The sequence below is a fragment of the Talaromyces atroroseus genome (genome assembly GCF_001907595.1).
Source record: "Talaromyces atroroseus strain IBT 11181 chromosome Unknown scaffold_1, whole genome shotgun sequence".
Lineage (NCBI taxonomy): Eukaryota > Fungi > Ascomycota > Eurotiomycetes > Eurotiales > Trichocomaceae > Talaromyces > Talaromyces atroroseus.
Window position 1 is genome coordinate 146153 of NW_017971433.1, and position 17333 is coordinate 163485.

Here is a 17333-nt window from a genome sequence, read left to right on the forward strand (position 1 = left end):
CTAAGTCTTAGAATATTTTATAATAATAAAGAAATTTAATAATAGATAAATATAATAGTTAAAAACTCTTTTTAGATATAATTTTTATATTAAATATTAATTTAGACCCTTAAATAAGAAAGCTGATATTTTAATCTAATATATAAAGAATAATTAATAATCTAAGAAAAAGGACTCCCTATTATTACCCTCTAGCTAACTTAATTCTTAGATTATAAAGAAATTCTAAGAATAAGATTATATATAGGGAGCAGAATCTAAGTTAGAAATCTTAATTATTATAGATAATATACTATATATTATTACTAGAATCCTAAAGAATAATTAAAAGAGTTAAAAGATTATAGAATATTATAAAATAGCTAAAGATCTTAGATCTAACTAGGATTTAACTAATAGTTAATTAATATTTAAAAAGAGATTTTATATACTAAATAAGAGAGATTTTAGAGTATAATTATTAAGTAAAATATACTAATAATCTACTACTACTTACTCTAAAAAGAATAAGATAAAGAAGTTATTAAGAGAATAATATTATCAAAAATATAGAACTAGAATATTAAGTAGTATATTAATAACTATTTTATATATAAAAGAATAAATATATATAAAGACTTATTATTAGAATTATTAAAACTACTACCTATATTTATTTAACTATAATAATATATATTAATAGATTTTATATTTTATTTAGAGGATAAGTGTAATTTTAATATAATCTTTATAGTGATAGACTAATTAAGTAAAAGATTAAGATTAATTCCTTATACTAAGAATGTCATAGCTAGGGAAGTAGCTAGACTATAGATTAGATATATATTCCTTAAGACTGGCCTATTAGATTTAATAATATTAGATTAAGAAGGATAATTTATATTAGAATTTTAAATAGAGATATACTATATTCTAAAGATTAAGCTAAAACTATTAATAATATATTATATATTTATAAATAGACAAATTAAAATTATAAATCAATATCTTTTAGTTTATTTATAATTTTATATTAGCTTCTACTAAGATGATTAGTCTAAATAATTATTAATAGTAGACTTTGCTATAATATTTTTATTTTAGAAATTAACTAGACTATTGCTATTTAAGATTAAGAGAGATTTTATATTAAAGATGTTATTTAATTAATTATTATTAAATAATAAGAACTCTATATAGAATTAGAAGCAAGTCTAAATTTAGATAAAATACTTATAATAGATATAGGATTATATAAGATAGAATATAATATAAATATAAAAATAATAGAAAATATAGATAAATAAATATTAATAAAAGATAGATTTTAATATTAGAGATAAGATTATATTAATAATTAAACATTTTAATAATAAATAATCTAACTAGAAGCTTTCTTATTAGAATTTAGGCTTATTTAAAATTATTATAAAGAAAAAAAAATATATTTAAGTTAAAGCTTTTTAAATATTTTTAAATATACTCAGTTTTCTTATTAGATAAACTTTAAAAGATATACTTAATAGAACTACTATTAAAACAGATTAAAAATCCTTTATTATTAGTTAAGATTAATAATTATAATGAATAGAAAGTTAAATAGATTCTTAATATATAAATATATTATTAAAAACTATAATATTACATTCAATAGTAAGACTATAATAATAATATAATATAATATCTAGTAGAAAATTTCAAGAATATATCAAATATTATAAAAATATTCTATAATTCTTACTTAGAAAAATCTAGACTATTATTATATTTAAAGAATTAGTTATATATAGCTAAGAAGAATAAATTCTTATTTGACTATAATAAGAATAATATACTATTATTAACTTAATATTTAAAATAAATATTACTTAGAATAAAGGGTGATATAATAGCTTAATATAATTTAGCTTAATAATATATAGTTATTATAGAAGTATTTATAAACTATCTTCTATAGATAAATTATATACAGAGAAAATGTAAGGCTAGATATACTTTATAAAGATTATCTTATATTTTAATTCATACTATAGATTGCTAGAGAATTTATATAATATTAAGAGAGATAAATAGTCTTTACTAGCTAGTATTCTATATTATTAGAATCTTCTAGAAATCTAAATTACTAGACACTAGCACACAATAGAGATAATTTATAGATATCTAGAATAGAAGAAAGTATAAGTAGAAAGAAAGGGGCTAATAATTGTTCTTTCCTCTTCTTCTTCTCTCCAGTTTAGTCTCTTCGTGTTTAGCGACCAAATAGATTTGGCATTGCATCATCACAAAAGATATCTTTAATAGAATTATTACTAAGATAGATTAAGGATCTTTTATTACTAGTTAAGATTAATAATTATAATAAATAAAAAGTTAAATAGATTTTTAATATATAAATGTATTATTAGAAATTATAGTATTATATTTAATGATAAGGCTATAATAATAATATAATAAACGAAGGCAACCAGTACTACCAATACTTGATATCCACGCTCAGATCTAATTTCGAATCTGACTCTGACAACACATATTACATTACTGGCGCACCTCAGTGCCCTATCCCGGAGCCCAATATGGGCGAGATTATTGGCAATTCTACTATTGACTAGCTTTGGATTTACAACAACAAGGCCTACAAGGAGGATCCTTGTTCACTTGGTTACAACGGCGGTGCGCCTTTCAATTACGCCGACTGGGTGTCTTACATTGCTGATACTCCTTCTGCTGATGCCAAACTTTTCGTTGGCGTGCCTGCATCAACACTTGCTGCCAACGGTAACAGCGGCGGAGCTGTCTATTACATCACTCCAGACGAGCTTGCGACTGTTGTTGATGAAACAGAGGGCAACTCTACGTTTGCAGGTGTTATGATGTGGGATGCTGGCTACTCTGACTCCAACGTCAACAACGGCTGTACTTATGCCCAGGAGGCACACAGCATTCTAACCACTGGCTTCGTTTGTTAAGAAGCTTTACTCAGGAGGATCTAAATGTGCCATGCTAGGATAAGGCGTCTTTGAATGTATATACTACAATAAACCTTGAAGATCATTCTTTCAAGGAGAAGAAAACGCAACGCCTACCTAGGTAGTATCTCTGTATATAACCACATGATTATGTTTAAACACGACTGTGCTAATGTCGCTTACACAATCATTGTGAAAGGGGTAAAACATATACAACCGATCCAAACGCAGAACCTCTGTCCTGCCTTGATGGTTTTTTGGAAATGCCCGAGCAGTGTAGTCCGACAGCAACGGTGCCCTAATTGAATGAACGGAGTACTATTTTCATCACGCGTCTATGACCCAGTAATCTATTGTTCTCCTCGGAGAATTAAAGGGCTGAAGCTGGGATAGATATACATCTACAGTAACAATGAATGTTTTCGAAAAATATGGCGGATCGGTGACTCAACAAAATCTCATTGCTTTATCTGATTTTGAAGTTTTCAGTTAACATTCTAACACGGAGTAATATTTCATAGTCTGGACATGTCTCTATCTGCTACATCTATCTCATCAGAGGAATACACTCAAGTATACTGTCGCCCAGACTGTCCGTGTACGTAAAACAGGCGTTTGATTTGGAGACCAGCCTTGGCAACCAGGGCATTCCACTGATCGACGGTGCGTTCACGAGAGGCCAGTGACACCATCATGACCATATCCACCTGAGTGGCGTGCCAATGAGCGCCCATGTTGGGAATGACCATGTCGTCAATCAAGATAACAGAGTCCGGCCCCATGGCAGATGTGGTATTTTGAAGGATTTCCATTGCCTTTTCATCCGGGTAATCGTGTGCATGATGTTGCGAAAGTAGTAGATTCGTGCCTCTGTATCGCGTTAGCGTAGGCCCATCATTTATGTATATATATACGTTGTTGTGTTGATGTGAAGTCTTCGGAGGATTACCTTTGATGGGCTGTGGCTCGAAAAAGTTATAAGCCAGCATCTCAACACCGTCGCACGGAATAGCTTGTTTCAGGACTGTATCAAAGTCCTGCACGATAACTCGGTTCTTAATAGTCGATGGCAATTGTTTTCGCAGTGCAACGGCTTGATGTCAAATACCGCCGGCCACATCAACAAAGACAGCTTGATCCGCACTTAAGTCACGGATCCTCTCTTCAATCGGATACACGTCCAACCACTGGCGCATGCCTTTGTGTTGGGCCTCCATGAAGCGATTGAAGTGGGTGAACTTTTCTTGCTGGGATGAAGCCAGGCAAAAGGATTTTGACCACCAAGCTTCCATGCTTTCTGGAAAGGAGTATTGGTCGGATCACAAATCTCTTGGTATTTGTTCTCTTCCAAATACTCGGAAAAGGCCCAAAAGCCGGGAGCAATTGTTTCCACACTGGGACAGAGAGTTTAGTTTAGGCCAATTTATTCGTGGAAGAGGACGAAAAATAGCTCCTTACTTGTGGTAAATGGCGCTTTCGAATCCTGGTTCATTCAAACTAAGGGTTATTTTGCTTGCACTATATGTCTCCTTGGCTGTTTCTTTCAGTGCTCCCACTGACGCCAAGTATCTCAGAATGCGGCCTTAAGCGAGTACATCAATCAGCATATATCAATCGCAACTACTTTTGGTAAAGTGGAAATTAGTCGCACTCAGAAGGCTTGGGTTTGTGTCTGTTTTTTGCGCTAGTTCGTCCACGGTTAGAGGTTGCTTGGCCTCGGTGACAAGTTGGAAAATCCGCAACTTGTGTCCTATACGGATCAGAATCGGTTCGAGATGCTGGAAAGTCTTCAGTGAGCAAAGTTACTCCACAGTAAATCCGTGTCATTCAGGCAAATCCAATTCTTAACTTACTGCATGCGAAATCCTTGGCATGGTATCCTGTGGAGTTTCAATATATGTAGATAGGTCACGAAGGGCAATCAATATCTTCTTCCGCTGCAAATCATCGGCCTGCTCGCCTAAGGTATGGACCGCTTTGACAATTTTTTCCATTTTTTATACTGGAGTAGTGCATTAGAAGTGAGCAGAGAAGTTGTTGGATTATCTTGGATTATCTTGACTCTTCTGGCAGGTACCCTACGCCCTATATTTATACTTAAGTAGCCAAGCCATTGTGCAAGTCCCATTCGCTCGGCAAAACCTTGTCATTGAGCTGAAAGACATCTCTGACAAGGTTTTCCGACGACATAGGCCCTCTTTTTGCGCCTGCTTCTTCTTTCTCCACATGAGGCTGAAAAATAAACAATATAGGCCCACCGATCAGCCAATCAAAGCACGGAGTACGTTTGCCTAATTTAGTTTAGCGCAGTCGTACGCGTGCGCGAGATCGCCTTGTTGGGCTCCGATTGGTCAATCAAAAACTTACCATCTATATACAGAGTATCACAACCTCCGCTACGGAATTGATAAAGTGATAGCCCACTATTAGAGTAAGCCAGAGTATTAGTAAGGGTTTGACTTCCAAAGCCGGACTAACCGCCGCGCTTTCTTCCAAAAATCCCTAGCCGCCGTGTCAGTGGCGCGATCAGCAAAACAGAATCCCTCCAACATTCCCACTAGCCCATCCCAGTCGTGTATCGTTAGATCCGCTGCTATGAGGGCAAAGTGACTTGTAAACCACTAGTGGCTTGGTAGGCCACGAGAGGCTAGGCCGCCCAGGAAGAGAATCCACAACAGCAGATCGGGCGCTGTTGTCCGGAGAAACGGAAGAGTGTGGTGGTTCTGGTTGAGATTGGTTTGTAGTGTGTCGACCAGGGCGTTCACAGATGCTATGCCCTGGAAATTCCAAATGCGAATAGCAGAGTAAAGTAAAACTGCAAGACGTATGGGGATTTCCAGATTTACGGCTGCTGATGTATCGTCCTCACACCGCAGAGATAACAGTTCATGCGCCCAAAGGAGCAGCAAGTCACTTTCAATCTTAGGCGTAGCTTCAGTCTTGATCAAAGTTTGTTCATAGCGAAAGGCAATCTGCTGGAATGAAACTAGCAAAGTCGTGAGCGCAGGCTGGAGAACCCCACTCCATGCAGAAGTGAATAACCGCGCTCCAAACAGTCCGGGGCTGCAGCAGTTGCGATGTGTGTTGTAGTATTTTGATTGTTCAAGTACGGCGTCTTTCCATTTAGGGTGCATCGGAAATGTTGGGGGCAAGCCCTTTGGCAAACTTCTCATATAATCGCCACTGTTTAGGTGGCAGGAAAAAGCGAAACCACGACATCAGCGGATATCTGGTTGCACAGCGGGTGGATTGATCTTACCAATACATCGCCGAAATGCTGTAATGGCTAACTTCGTTCCAGCCTCCCAACAAATGAATTACATTTTTGAGGCCTACAGTGTGCGTCTCTACAGCCGTCGAGTTGGCATCAGCACCCTTTTCATTTGCAGGTTAGCAAAGTCATATCACATTCTGCATTAATGGGGAGAAGAAAGGAGCTAAAAGAGAGTAACGCCTAACCTCAGCGCATAGAAGGTTACTCATAATCAACAATGCCATCTCAAGTCTATCCTGTGAGGTATGAAGAAGAATGCGATGGAAAAATTGCATAGCATTGTTGCGAAACTGGAGGCTGTGTCGGGCCGCATCGTGTGCCTGTGTCTCATCTTTGGCTTTGAGGCTTGCCAGATGCAGGGCACTGGTCGATAATAGAATATGCACTAGTGCAGGCTGATTAAATGCATTGTGTCACCACCATACAGTCATCTCAGCGGACGCAAATGGAGAGCATGACTGCGAGAACTGCGATTTATCTAAGCATGCAGTTAGCATAGGCTCATGCATCCGTCGCGCAGTACTGTATCTGAGACCTACAATAGTGAAAATAGAACCTCATATCACGGTTCATCCGCGTTGACAGAGAGGAGAATGGATCCAGATACACTGGCTGTAGCGACGCAGAAAGCTCTTGTTTTCTCGAGTCTGGACTTGTGGGAAAACGCTGGATGGAGCTTTTCAGCGCCTGCAACCGCTTCCCTTTCCGGAGTCTATGATGCCTCGACTTGATGAATGCGTGCTTGGCTCGGTGGGCTTCGTTGTGGGTATGCACCCAGAAAAAGTCATTTGATGGCCGTTGCGGATTTTTATTATCCTTGCATGCTAACAAACAGTTTGATCCAAGTCCTAGGCCGAGGCTGACCAGACTTCCGTGGCACCACCCATCGTCTGGCTGCCCTGCAAGTTGTCGAAACCACTATCTCAAAAAAAGTAGGAGTATCTACGTATCAGTGTCGAAAACGAGCATCACAAAGCGAGTCGTCGGTCGGTCGTTCAACGGGTCCGCGGGAAGCGAGAGAGCTTGGAAAAATCCCCCATCCGCTAAGAGAAAGTTAAATTTAAGCTTTGCACAGATGAGTATGTATATGTACAGCCAAATATTACATAGAATAGTTCCGTGCCGGCCACTATGCGAATGCCTCCAATCTGTCCACAGAGGATCATTCCGTACAGTGCAGTAGAGCCATCAAGCCTGCGAAGAAGGCAATTGATCTAAACAGTGTGAAAGCCACCATTAAAGAATGGCCAATGAGCATGCATGCCCTTCATTCTTACATTCTTACATATCGCCCGCAACAAAAAAAAAAGCCCCTGAATTTCACCCTATTGAAGCTTTTCCTGTCAGTAATTCGATCTTTCTCTTTCTCTTTCATTCACATTAAAACCGTAGTGTTTTAGAGGTTGTGAACTCTCGCACAATTTAGAAAAAGTATCAACAATCTCCCCACGGCCTTTGTGTATCGTAGCTATAGAATTTGCAGCAGATAAACAAACTCCAAGAGACTTAGCAGAACCATCTAAATGGAATTCGCTACTCCAACAATGCAATTTAATTTCAAAGAATCCCTGACTTGGATCACATGAGATGTTATAATTCTGTAGGTTTCAAATACGAGTAGCTTTGTAGAATTCATCCTGTTTGAACAAAGCCCGCATCCTTTGGGAACCGGGAAACATGAGAGATGCGTCAGAAATCATTATATGAGGATAAAGGCCTTTGGCATGTTTCTAAGACAAGTGTATGGGATCAGTCTCAGGTAGATGGAAACCTAGGTGACAGGTTAAATAGCAGCAGATGTTAGTAGAAAGATTTCTCTAGACATCACACTTCTCACTAATCCAACATTACTCCAATCTGCTTCGGGACAGTTATATTTTCTATACTCAACATCATATACCATTGGCACTAACGTTCTTTTTGAACCCTTCACGACGATGGGTCCTTCTAAGACTAAGAAAGTTCCCCCTACTACACCCGTGGCTCGTGGTTCCCCTATGTCCACGGCTACTTCCACGAGCACGAGCACGAGCGCCAAAACTGGGTATTATTTTTACTTGATTTTCCGCAGGCCCAACGGGGCTGAAAAGAGTAGCCCTGGCTTTGGGCAGGATTCAAGGCACCCGCTGATGGTTGAGGCCGGTGACAACGATGTCGACATCATGATAGGGCGGGAGACGTACCAAGGCCAATATGACCCAAAATTCCCCATAGCATGGTACTTCGAGTGCCCCAACGATGTCGATATAAGCTGGTTGGTTCCCTACGTGAAAGTATATTCCCTGCAACTTCAATCCACAATATTGGGGGATGCAAGTGGATTGTACGGTCTCGACAAATACGTGCCCGAGGTTCCTTACCCATATACGAAAGGACCTTGGTCCTTGGGCCGCTTGAGACTGAAAGCCGGGCGAGCCACGCTGATGTTAAACGGGACGCTTACCGTACAGTTCAAGAATGACAAGAATGAAGTAACCTTGGAGGGCAATGCGACTTTGCAAAATGCACGCTATTATATTAATGTGATTGACCCGAGGCTATAAAGCTTGCAATGTCCGGCATTGTGAGACTTAGTTAGTAGTACTTCTGTTTCTGGGTTTCTGGGTTTCTTTTTTCTTTTTTTTTTCCTTCCCCGATATACTTGCAAGTGGCCTCAACCTTGGAATTTATGCGTCGGATACTTTTACGTGGTCATAATATGTAAATCCGATGGCCAACATAGCATGGTTCTAAGATGGCTGGAGAACGTATGATAAGTGCAATAGTTTGTTTTCTTAGATATATAGTCCACCAAGTATTTTGACAATCAACTTCCAAGGTTCTGTACGCCAGACTTTTTCGCTCAAAACTCGAGGCATTGACCGGCACCTTGGAATGGCCTTGACCTCGATCTGGCTGCTGTCACTCCTCGCGATATGCCAGAAAACGTGGTATGTGGTCATTATACATAGTATTCTTTTATTAACTAGCAACCCTGTATCCGAGGCGTTGTTGGAGCGATTGTCACTTTCCACTCTGCGAGCTACATATGTTTCTGTGAACGCTCAAATCTAGATCTCTTAGAGGCGAATTGTGCGAACTATCATACTGATGATTCTGCCTGTACGTCTCTTCCCTGATTATCTATGCCATGTGCTTCTGGATTCAATTCGAAGAAAGACAATTTCTAACTATCAATTTCCACATGAACGCAGTGATTAATGAACTCCAAAGCTTTTGCAATGCGCCCAAATGCCGGCCCTCCTTCTTCATGCAGCTCCCAGAGGTGGTAATCATTTTCCTCATCTTGAGGTTGTTTCTTTCTACTTCCTTTGGTTTGATCCATGCCGTGGAAATGCAGGAGTAGCAGAAAACTCTCGTGGTTGTGTCTATAACCGTCTTCGGGGTGATGATTGGATATCTGGCTAAGCATGTCTCTAATCATATCCCTAACCTCCGTCAGACATTTGCTCAGCCTCTTCTCGCCCCAATGTGTTTTGTGCATAATCGCGTTATTGGCGTCAAAGCCGATTCCCCAGATGTTGTCGAGGGAGCTAGCCTCTGCGATCACTTTGTTCCCCGTACTCATGAGCATCTGCATCAGCTTGGGATTGTTCACAAACTTGTAAAAGTTACCGTTCACGACCATATGTTTGCTGCTGCGGCTCCAAAATTCGAAACCTTTCTGCCCATCCTCTTGTGCTGGGCAGGACTTGCACGGGGCGTAGCAAGTATCTTCTCTGCACTCTCGATGTCGTTGAATATGATGGCCTTTCTGTACATCATGTACTGCTCCGCAGTTGAGAACCGGTGTTCATCGCACTCGAATCCCGACTTGTACCACGCTGAACTCACAAAAGGCCTGGTCGATCTTCCAGAAGAAGACGACGTCGTCGGCATCGTCGGCACCGCCCATTTTCTTCATGATGGTGCTTTGAGGTGCTGCTGTGCTTACACCTTGTAATCAACTAGCTGTCCATTATTTGACTGGATTGTGAAACAAAAACATCCAAGTTGGTCTTTGCTCACAGTTGTTGCCTGCAACAACGCGCTCTGATTGGCTGGTGCTCATGTTGACTCATCGTGACCCTTCGTCGCCCACTCTGCAATTTTGACGCGAACAATGTTTCTGCCACAAGAGTGCGATAACTCACTTTTCTATATAAATATCCCTTTCCAGCGGACAACATGGAGAGCGACTCTGTTTGGTCTAGGTAGTTAAAATAGTCAAAATACCCCTCCTAAGTAACCATCCGGGAGCCGCGCCCTTTCTACCTGCCGCGTTTTTACTCGCATTCATACATCACTTCCTCTCTTTATTCGGTTCATTGAGCACACGTAGCTCTGCCATGGCTTTAGATTCTGCAGAACCGGGGTTATCTGGAGTACCCCGGACAATCAGCAGCGACGGCCAGTTGGAGGCTCTACTCCGTCATCACAATATGTTCCCATCAGAGGACGAGATCGCTCATCGCCAGCGAATGTTTGAGTTGATCAAGAGCACAGTTGAACGGCAAGTCATGAACAACGACGTCGCCACGAGACTAAATCTTTCCTTCGTCGTGGTGCCTGTCGGATCTCATGGGCTGACCGTATGGGATTGTTCGTCCGACATGGATTGCCTTGCTATCGGCACAATCAGTCCTACGGTCTTTTTTGCTCTGATGGCACAGAAGATTCATTTTCCAGAGAGCCAGGAAGTAAAAATCTTCAGAAAGACCAACGACGCTTCTGGCACAATGTTAGGGTTGCAAGCTGGGGGTGTTTGCTTTAACCTGCAATACTGTGCCGCAACGAAAGTGACAGAGTGGTGAGTGAATCATCTACATATTTCTCTGAAACGAACTGGTAGACTAACACGCTCATTACGCAGTTGGCCTCAGGCATTAGAATTGCCCTCCTCACATCCGGCTTTTGACGTACCTATGCAGTCCTTGCTCAAGCTCAATGCTGTTCGAGATCTCCACTATTTGCAGCACACTATTACTCACCTTGCTAGTTTCCGCCTGGCGTATCGTGCAATCAAGACATGGGCAAAGGACCGCGGTATCTACTCATCGAAGTTTGGCTATCTGGGCGACATGCATATTACCCTACTTCTCGCTCGCGTCTGCAAGACATCTTTCCACGAAGGCTATGCAACCTCTGCTTCAGAGATACTTCAAGCGTATTTCAAACACTATGCAAACTTTGATTGGCAAAAGGAAATGATATACGATCCTACATATTACGCAGACACGACGCCCAGTTATCATAGATCATACAGAGAACCGTTGGTTATTTTGAGCATTCACCCACCAAAAGTTAATGTTGCTCAAACAGCAACAGTGCCCTCCGTGAAGACGCTTAGGGAGGAGTTCAAACGAGCCGAACAGCTCATTTCTAGACTAGGGGCCACCTGGGTGGGTGGTATAGACACAGATGCTAAACCCACGGGTTACGTCGATTTTCTCAACTCCTACATCAATTATATTAAATTGGATGCCAATTATTGGGGAGGAGCACAGATTAAATGGCTCAAGCTAGTCGGATGGTTGGAAACCCGCTGTGTATACCTACTTGGTGATATCAATCGGAGGTTCCCTGGCATTCACGCACGAATCTGGCCAGGTCTATTTACAGAGAGCGAGGAAGGACAGATTGAAAAGCAGGTCGAGTACCGAGGTTGCTTTTTAATTGGTCTAGCAAAGAATGATAACATTTCCAATCAACCCTTCTCCGATGATTCAGATCGGCACTCTGCACATGTTTCACTCCTTGCCTTGCTCGAAAGTTTCGCAGAGCAGATCCGCTCTAACGAGGCATATTTTGATAAACATGTCTTGTGGGCAGATGTTGCTTTTGTTAAGCAGTCAGAACTTAAAGATGTGCGTCTATGTGACTCGGATTGGACAAACACAGTAGTTAGCCACGGCGAAGACTTGGACTTGGACGATGGTTTCGAACACGACATCGACAATGGTTCCATTGAAGGTGGTGGTACAGTTCAGGATTCTAATAAATCTCAACAAATTGATCAGCCCGTGCATTCGGCAAATGTTGCTGCTAAACCAAAACTGCGCCCTGCAGAAGATGTTATTAGCCGTCTTCGATGGGATCCGTCATTTGACGCTGCCGATTATGTGGTTGGCTATCTGGACCGTTTTATTGGCGAGAAAGAAGTGCCAGTCAGCCTCTGGAAGTCGGAGCAGACGGACGAAGAGTTCATTCCCATGCACCGCGTTCTCTACTTTAAGAGAAGGAGTGATGGACAGCGTGTCTGGGACCGCCAGAAAAGGATTGATCTTATTTTCAATACTGGTGACACCGCGAATGGCCTGTAAATACCTTGGATAATTTGTTGAATTGAATATCTTCTAGACTCATCCTCTCCAAACAAATAGGGTGCAAAGCCGAATTGCAAAGTGTCTGAGCTAGCTAAGATAAAATGATGCTACTGAGCGCCAAAACTACTATCCAGAAGAGTCTCTATCGATTCGCGCGCCCTCCTTCCTTGCGCTGTGAATGTTGCTTTGCCATTCCATGTTTTAACAGGCAACATGCCATCTAGGCCATTTCGATTCTAGGATTGTCAGGAGTCAAACTGCACAGCTGCTGCGGCGATCGACACTAGGGCATGTGAGCGTTGTATGCAATATTTCTGCGCGCCCCATGTTTTCTCGCAGTGGCACAACTGCCAGGTAAGTCAGGATATCTTTTAGAAAAGACGAGAATTCTTTTCTGATTGCGGGGCAGAGAGACCCTCTTAACGATGACGCTTGGACTGGGGCCCTAATTCATGAACTGAAGGGCCTTCGAGGGGCGGCATGCACGTCCACTTGTGCATTCGATTTTCGAATAGAGAAACATGGCTAGCTCGAATTCTTCGATATAACTACACTTCCTTTTCGGGTGAATTCAGCAATGCTGTCATCAACAGGGAATGCGCGGCCCTAAGATGGCTAACAAAGACCAACGTGCTCGCACCTCGACTATATGGATATGGCCTGCGCAATGACCCTCTTAGTGAAGTGGGTGTTGCCTACATGCTGATTGACGAGCTTCCTGGTACGTCTTTATTACACAGGAGCCATCTGGAGAACAGATCCAGAAGGTCTACGATCAATGGGTGGGCATATTGCGTACTCTTCAAACGCATCCATTTGATCAAATTGGCCCTCTTACAATTCAATCAAATGGCGAGATCTCTGTTGGCGCTATTGTAGGCGATCGTACGGGAACATTCAGCCCGATGGGGCCTCTACGTTCGCAGAGAAATATCTTGAGATGATCTATGATGGTCAATTTTTTTCGGCCTTATCTAGTGGACGCGTATCTAATCTTCAAGTATCTTCAAAACTTGGCCAACTCAGGAAGGTGGAATTCTCTAGAGGCCAGTTTTGATGATGGCCCCTTTTTCCTAAAGCTGGATGACAAGGGAGACCACATACTTGTGGGTGATGGATATAATATCACAGGGATCATAGATTGGACATACGCGAGGATTGTGCCCACATTCGAAGCCTTTGGCCCCTCGCTCCTAACTGTTAACTTAAATGACATGTTCAATGGCAAAGCCGGCCAATCTACCAATGACAGCCTTATGGCCGAGGCAGTGCAAAGCAGAGATAAGCATCTTGGCCGTATTGCCAGCGGTCCAGATCTTGTGCGCCGGTTCTCCTTTGTTCTTGGTACGGGTATGAATCCGTCCTGGGATGAAGCAAAAGCCTTATTTCAAGGTATAATCTCTACAGCAACTGGCATTCCTCTTGGCCTTGACTTGGAAGTGTGGCGCCAAACTCGAATTTATCAATGGGCCGGCGACTCAAGGCTACAGGATCTCCTTCGCCTGCAGGATGAGCACTCAGAGAACAAGGAGATGGTCAAAAATATCCAGTCACATTGAACACCCGATTTTCGACTTGCTCAGTGACCAATTGCACAAGTCCCGGAGTTCGTGGGCTGAGTTGCGCGAGTTGCAAAAAGCATCTCTACGCGAAGCACTTGTCTAAGCAATACCATACTTGTTTATCCCTTCACGAGGTATATCTACACATGTATCTCGACTATTAGAATATATTTCATTTACTGATGATCCGAATCAGGCGGACGACGATGCGTGCGAGAAGTCAATCATTGACGAAGTTTGGGAATTGCTCGAACGGGTTTCAGCGACGTTCCACCTGAATTAGTGGACTATTTGATTGCGAGCGAATATGCTACACTCAAGTTTCTTGAACCTACTAAAATTCCCGCCCCAAAGGTGTTCGCGTGCGGCGTTGCCTCTGACCCTTCGAACCGCGTTGGCGTTGGCTTTATCATTATGGAGGCTCTACCAGGGAAGCCATTCTACGCACACGAGGCAACACCGGAACAGCGAAGAGATGTCATTCAACAACTTGCTGATATCCTAATCGAGAGTTCCAAACACCCCTTGCCTCTTGCAGGATCGCTTGTGATGAAGGACGGCGACCAGATCGATATCTCAGCCATAGCTAGTAACCGTTTTGTTTCTCTCAACACTTATGGCCTGCTTAACACAGCTATAGACTATATCACCAATATAATAGATCAGCACATGGATCTGGTTGCCGACGGACAACTCTGTCACAAATATCCGTTAGAAGCATTCCTTTTCTACCGATTCTTGCGCCAGAACATTGATGCGTTGATAAATCCCGATATACCAGGCCAGTTCTTCCTCAAACATGTAGACGACAATGGCGATCATTTGCTAGTCGACGACGAGTTCAATACTACGGGCATCATTCACTGGCAATTTGCTCGCACTGTTCCTGCAGCTGAAGCCTCTGGCCCATCTTATGTGACGGCGGACCTCGCTTCTCTCTACTCCAGTAACACCAATTGAGTGACAATGATCGACTGCTTGCACAAGAACTGAGAAGCCGCAGTTTTGATATACTTGCTTTTTTTGCTGAAGGAACCGAGAGGATCCACAGGTTTCATAACGGTCTGGCCAGCGGCTTGACCCAAGGTGAAGCCGGTGAAATGCTGAAAGGTATAGTGGTTTGTGTTCAAGGCAAGGAGGTTGAGGACTTGGATGTTTGGATTACGAAGCAATGTTCAGAATGCCAGGATGATCCCCGATGCGGAGATATGCAAGCCTTGCTCGCGGAGCAGAGTCAAGTGACTCCGTATATATAAACACCAACGTGAGACAAACATTTATATATAGTTACATATAGCTATCTGTTAATAGCAATGCTTCTACTAGTATTGAATAAAAAAGCGGAATAACTTGAGTACTCAACTATCTAGGATCAAAAAAAAAAAAAAAAAAAAAAAAAAAAAAAAAAAAAACAAAACATCATGCTTAATGCATAACAAGAGAAGTCTCCTTTCAACTTTCCCAAATCTGGCTCAATGGTCTATGTCTTACTGTCCTCATCATCACCATGTGCCAACGCCCAACGAATTGATTCTAGGATTCGCGTCTGAGCAATATATACTACAAAATGATGTGGCATTCCTGTGAACACATGTACTTTCGTGGCAACTCTAAACTTCCGTCAGCTTGGCATAATCTTGCACATATGTAGATGATATACGCATCCAACTTGCTTCAATCTATGGCATAAAGAAGACCGTCATCCCGAAGAGGGTCTCCACCTGCTACAATGATAGCCGTCTTGGGCAAGTTGCATAACACCTTAATGTCAGCCAAAGGCGGATTGATCAGGGGATCGCTAATATCCTCCGCTTCGAGGTTTTCCGAGAGCCATTCCATTCTCGCCGTTGAAAGGCGCAGAGCTTCTGGGCATTGGACAAGCGAAGTCTCTTCTCATCGGCGAACAAGTGGTAGGGAAACGCCTCTGGCTGGACCAGCCATGGGACCATGAGGATCTGGCCTTTGAGTCTGACCGCGCTGTTCGCGTCCTTCCCCGATACAGAGAATTGCTGCGTTACAGAGGCGGCCAGGTTAGCCCCGGAAGAGACGCCACTGATAACCAAATTGCTGAGATCTCCACCGAGCGCACCGGCGTGTTCCAGAATCCACTCGATTGCATCCCAGGCATCATTGTGAGCTGTTGGATATTTAGCCTCGTGAATAAGGCGGGGGCAAGGATGCACCACGATAACTCCCAGGCTTGTTGCGATGGAGGCACAAAAGCTGCGTTCGGTGTCAACAGATCCGTGAAGGAATCCGCCTCCGTGAAAGTATACGTAGAAGGAACTGTAACTAGAAGAAAGTCTACCTACGGAGGAGTGGTGTTTGGGGTGTAGATTCTCAAGGGGATAGACGAGCCATCACGGGTCGTAACTTTGTGGTCCTGGAAAGTGAACTTGCCCTCGAGACCAGATGCTTTCAATTTTTCACTATCACTTTCTGCTCTTACCGCTGTGCCACTGATATGCATCTCTTCGAGGGATTCATCCGGCTTGGTCCAGCCTTGGTTGATAGGATACATAAGAAGACCATTCCTCCGAGACTTCACCAAATTTCGAGAAGACCATAATGTCCGTTTGACTCGGCATCAAGTGTTGAGAGATTACCAAGGTACAGCCCTCTCGCAAGGCGCTGCTTTGATAAGCGCGGGGTATCCCTATGGTACCATCGCTCTATTCCGGCCCTTATGCCATTCGTTATCGACAGTTCGCTAGAGAATAGTTTTGGTTCATTACAAACATTGCGCTTTAAGGGCACTCGCTCACTTGGTCCAATACTTAGGTATTGTGAATAGGAATGCAGTTTTATATTACGACATTTCTCAACTTTGTGGGTTGGTGAAAGACATGCTGTGTTGTAGCAAAAAATCCGAAATCCGCTATGAATTGCTAAGTGCTACTATCTACCACACTCTGCGGCTCTATTGTCTCGCACAATCCTTCATTCCCAGAATCGCGTGTCCGCAAGAATTACTTCTGATGGTCGGAGAACGGTGAGTGAGGGTTAGGGTTAATGCCTCAGATGATTGGACATGTGAACGAGCTACCCATCTTCGATTAGTGGCACTATAATATGGTGACTGCCAGCCAATGAGAGTGTCTTCTGCCAATATACATTAGCCAATAGGAGCACGTCTTGTCCGATCTTGTTTTCACTACGTAGAGATGTGTAGATGTGTAGTCATTGCGAATGAATCAGAATACAATCTTATGGAAATCAAAACGCTAGGAGATTCCTCACCGGA

At 42.2% G+C, this 17333-nt stretch overlaps 5 protein-coding genes across 5 annotated transcripts, besides 4 other annotated features; 2 read left to right on the plus strand and 3 right to left on the minus strand.

The window, feature by feature from the left end:
• Nucleotides 1-2266: part of a repeat region (Identified by RepeatMasker using a combination of RepBase library and repeat library created with RepeatScout) that runs on past the window's edge.
• Nucleotides 2198-2295: a repeat region (Identified by RepeatMasker using a combination of RepBase library and repeat library created with RepeatScout).
• Nucleotides 2266-2435: a repeat region (Identified by RepeatMasker using a combination of RepBase library and repeat library created with RepeatScout).
• A 1082-nt stretch (nt 2436-3517) lies between these two features.
• Nucleotides 3518-4942, minus strand: UA08_01132 (hypothetical protein; the record flags this gene model as incomplete). The annotated part of the gene is made up of 5 exons (XM_020261203.1): nt 3518-3818; nt 4127-4342; nt 4407-4530; nt 4573-4726; nt 4802-4942. 5 exons carry the CDS (start codon nt 4940-4942, stop codon nt 3518-3520), a joined length of 936 nt encoding a protein of 311 aa, XP_020122857.1.
• Nucleotides 4943-7874: 2932 nt separating this feature from the next.
• Nucleotides 7875-8050: a repeat region (Identified by RepeatMasker using a combination of RepBase library and repeat library created with RepeatScout).
• Nucleotides 8051-9388: 1338 nt separating this feature from the next.
• UA08_01133 (hypothetical protein) lies at nt 9389-10273 on the minus strand (the record flags this gene model as incomplete). Its single annotated transcript, XM_020261314.1, has 3 exons — nt 9389-9990; nt 10057-10158; nt 10231-10273. 3 exons carry the CDS (start codon nt 10271-10273, stop codon nt 9389-9391), a joined length of 747 nt encoding a protein of 248 aa, XP_020122735.1.
• Nucleotides 10274-10550: 277 nt separating this feature from the next.
• Nucleotides 10551-12524, plus strand: UA08_01134 (hypothetical protein; the record flags this gene model as incomplete). The annotated part of the gene is made up of 2 exons (XM_020261425.1): nt 10551-11011; nt 11075-12524. The coding sequence occupies 2 exons, from the start codon at nt 10551-10553 to the stop codon at nt 12522-12524; spliced, it is 1911 nt and encodes a 636-aa protein (XP_020122855.1).
• Nucleotides 12525-12852: 328 nt separating this feature from the next.
• UA08_01135 (hypothetical protein) lies at nt 12853-15049 on the plus strand (the record flags this gene model as incomplete). Its single annotated transcript, XM_020261536.1, has 6 exons — nt 12853-12881; nt 13121-13248; nt 13554-13877; nt 13935-14062; nt 14286-14299; nt 14353-15049. 6 exons carry the CDS (start codon nt 12853-12855, stop codon nt 15047-15049), a joined length of 1320 nt encoding a protein of 439 aa, XP_020122733.1.
• Nucleotides 15050-15876: 827 nt separating this feature from the next.
• On the minus strand, nt 15877-16610 carry UA08_01136 (hypothetical protein; the record flags this gene model as incomplete). Its single annotated transcript, XM_020261647.1, has 2 exons — nt 15877-16312; nt 16402-16610. The coding sequence occupies 2 exons, from the start codon at nt 16608-16610 to the stop codon at nt 15877-15879; spliced, it is 645 nt and encodes a 214-aa protein (XP_020122853.1).
• Between the last annotated feature and the right edge of the window lie 723 nt (nt 16611-17333).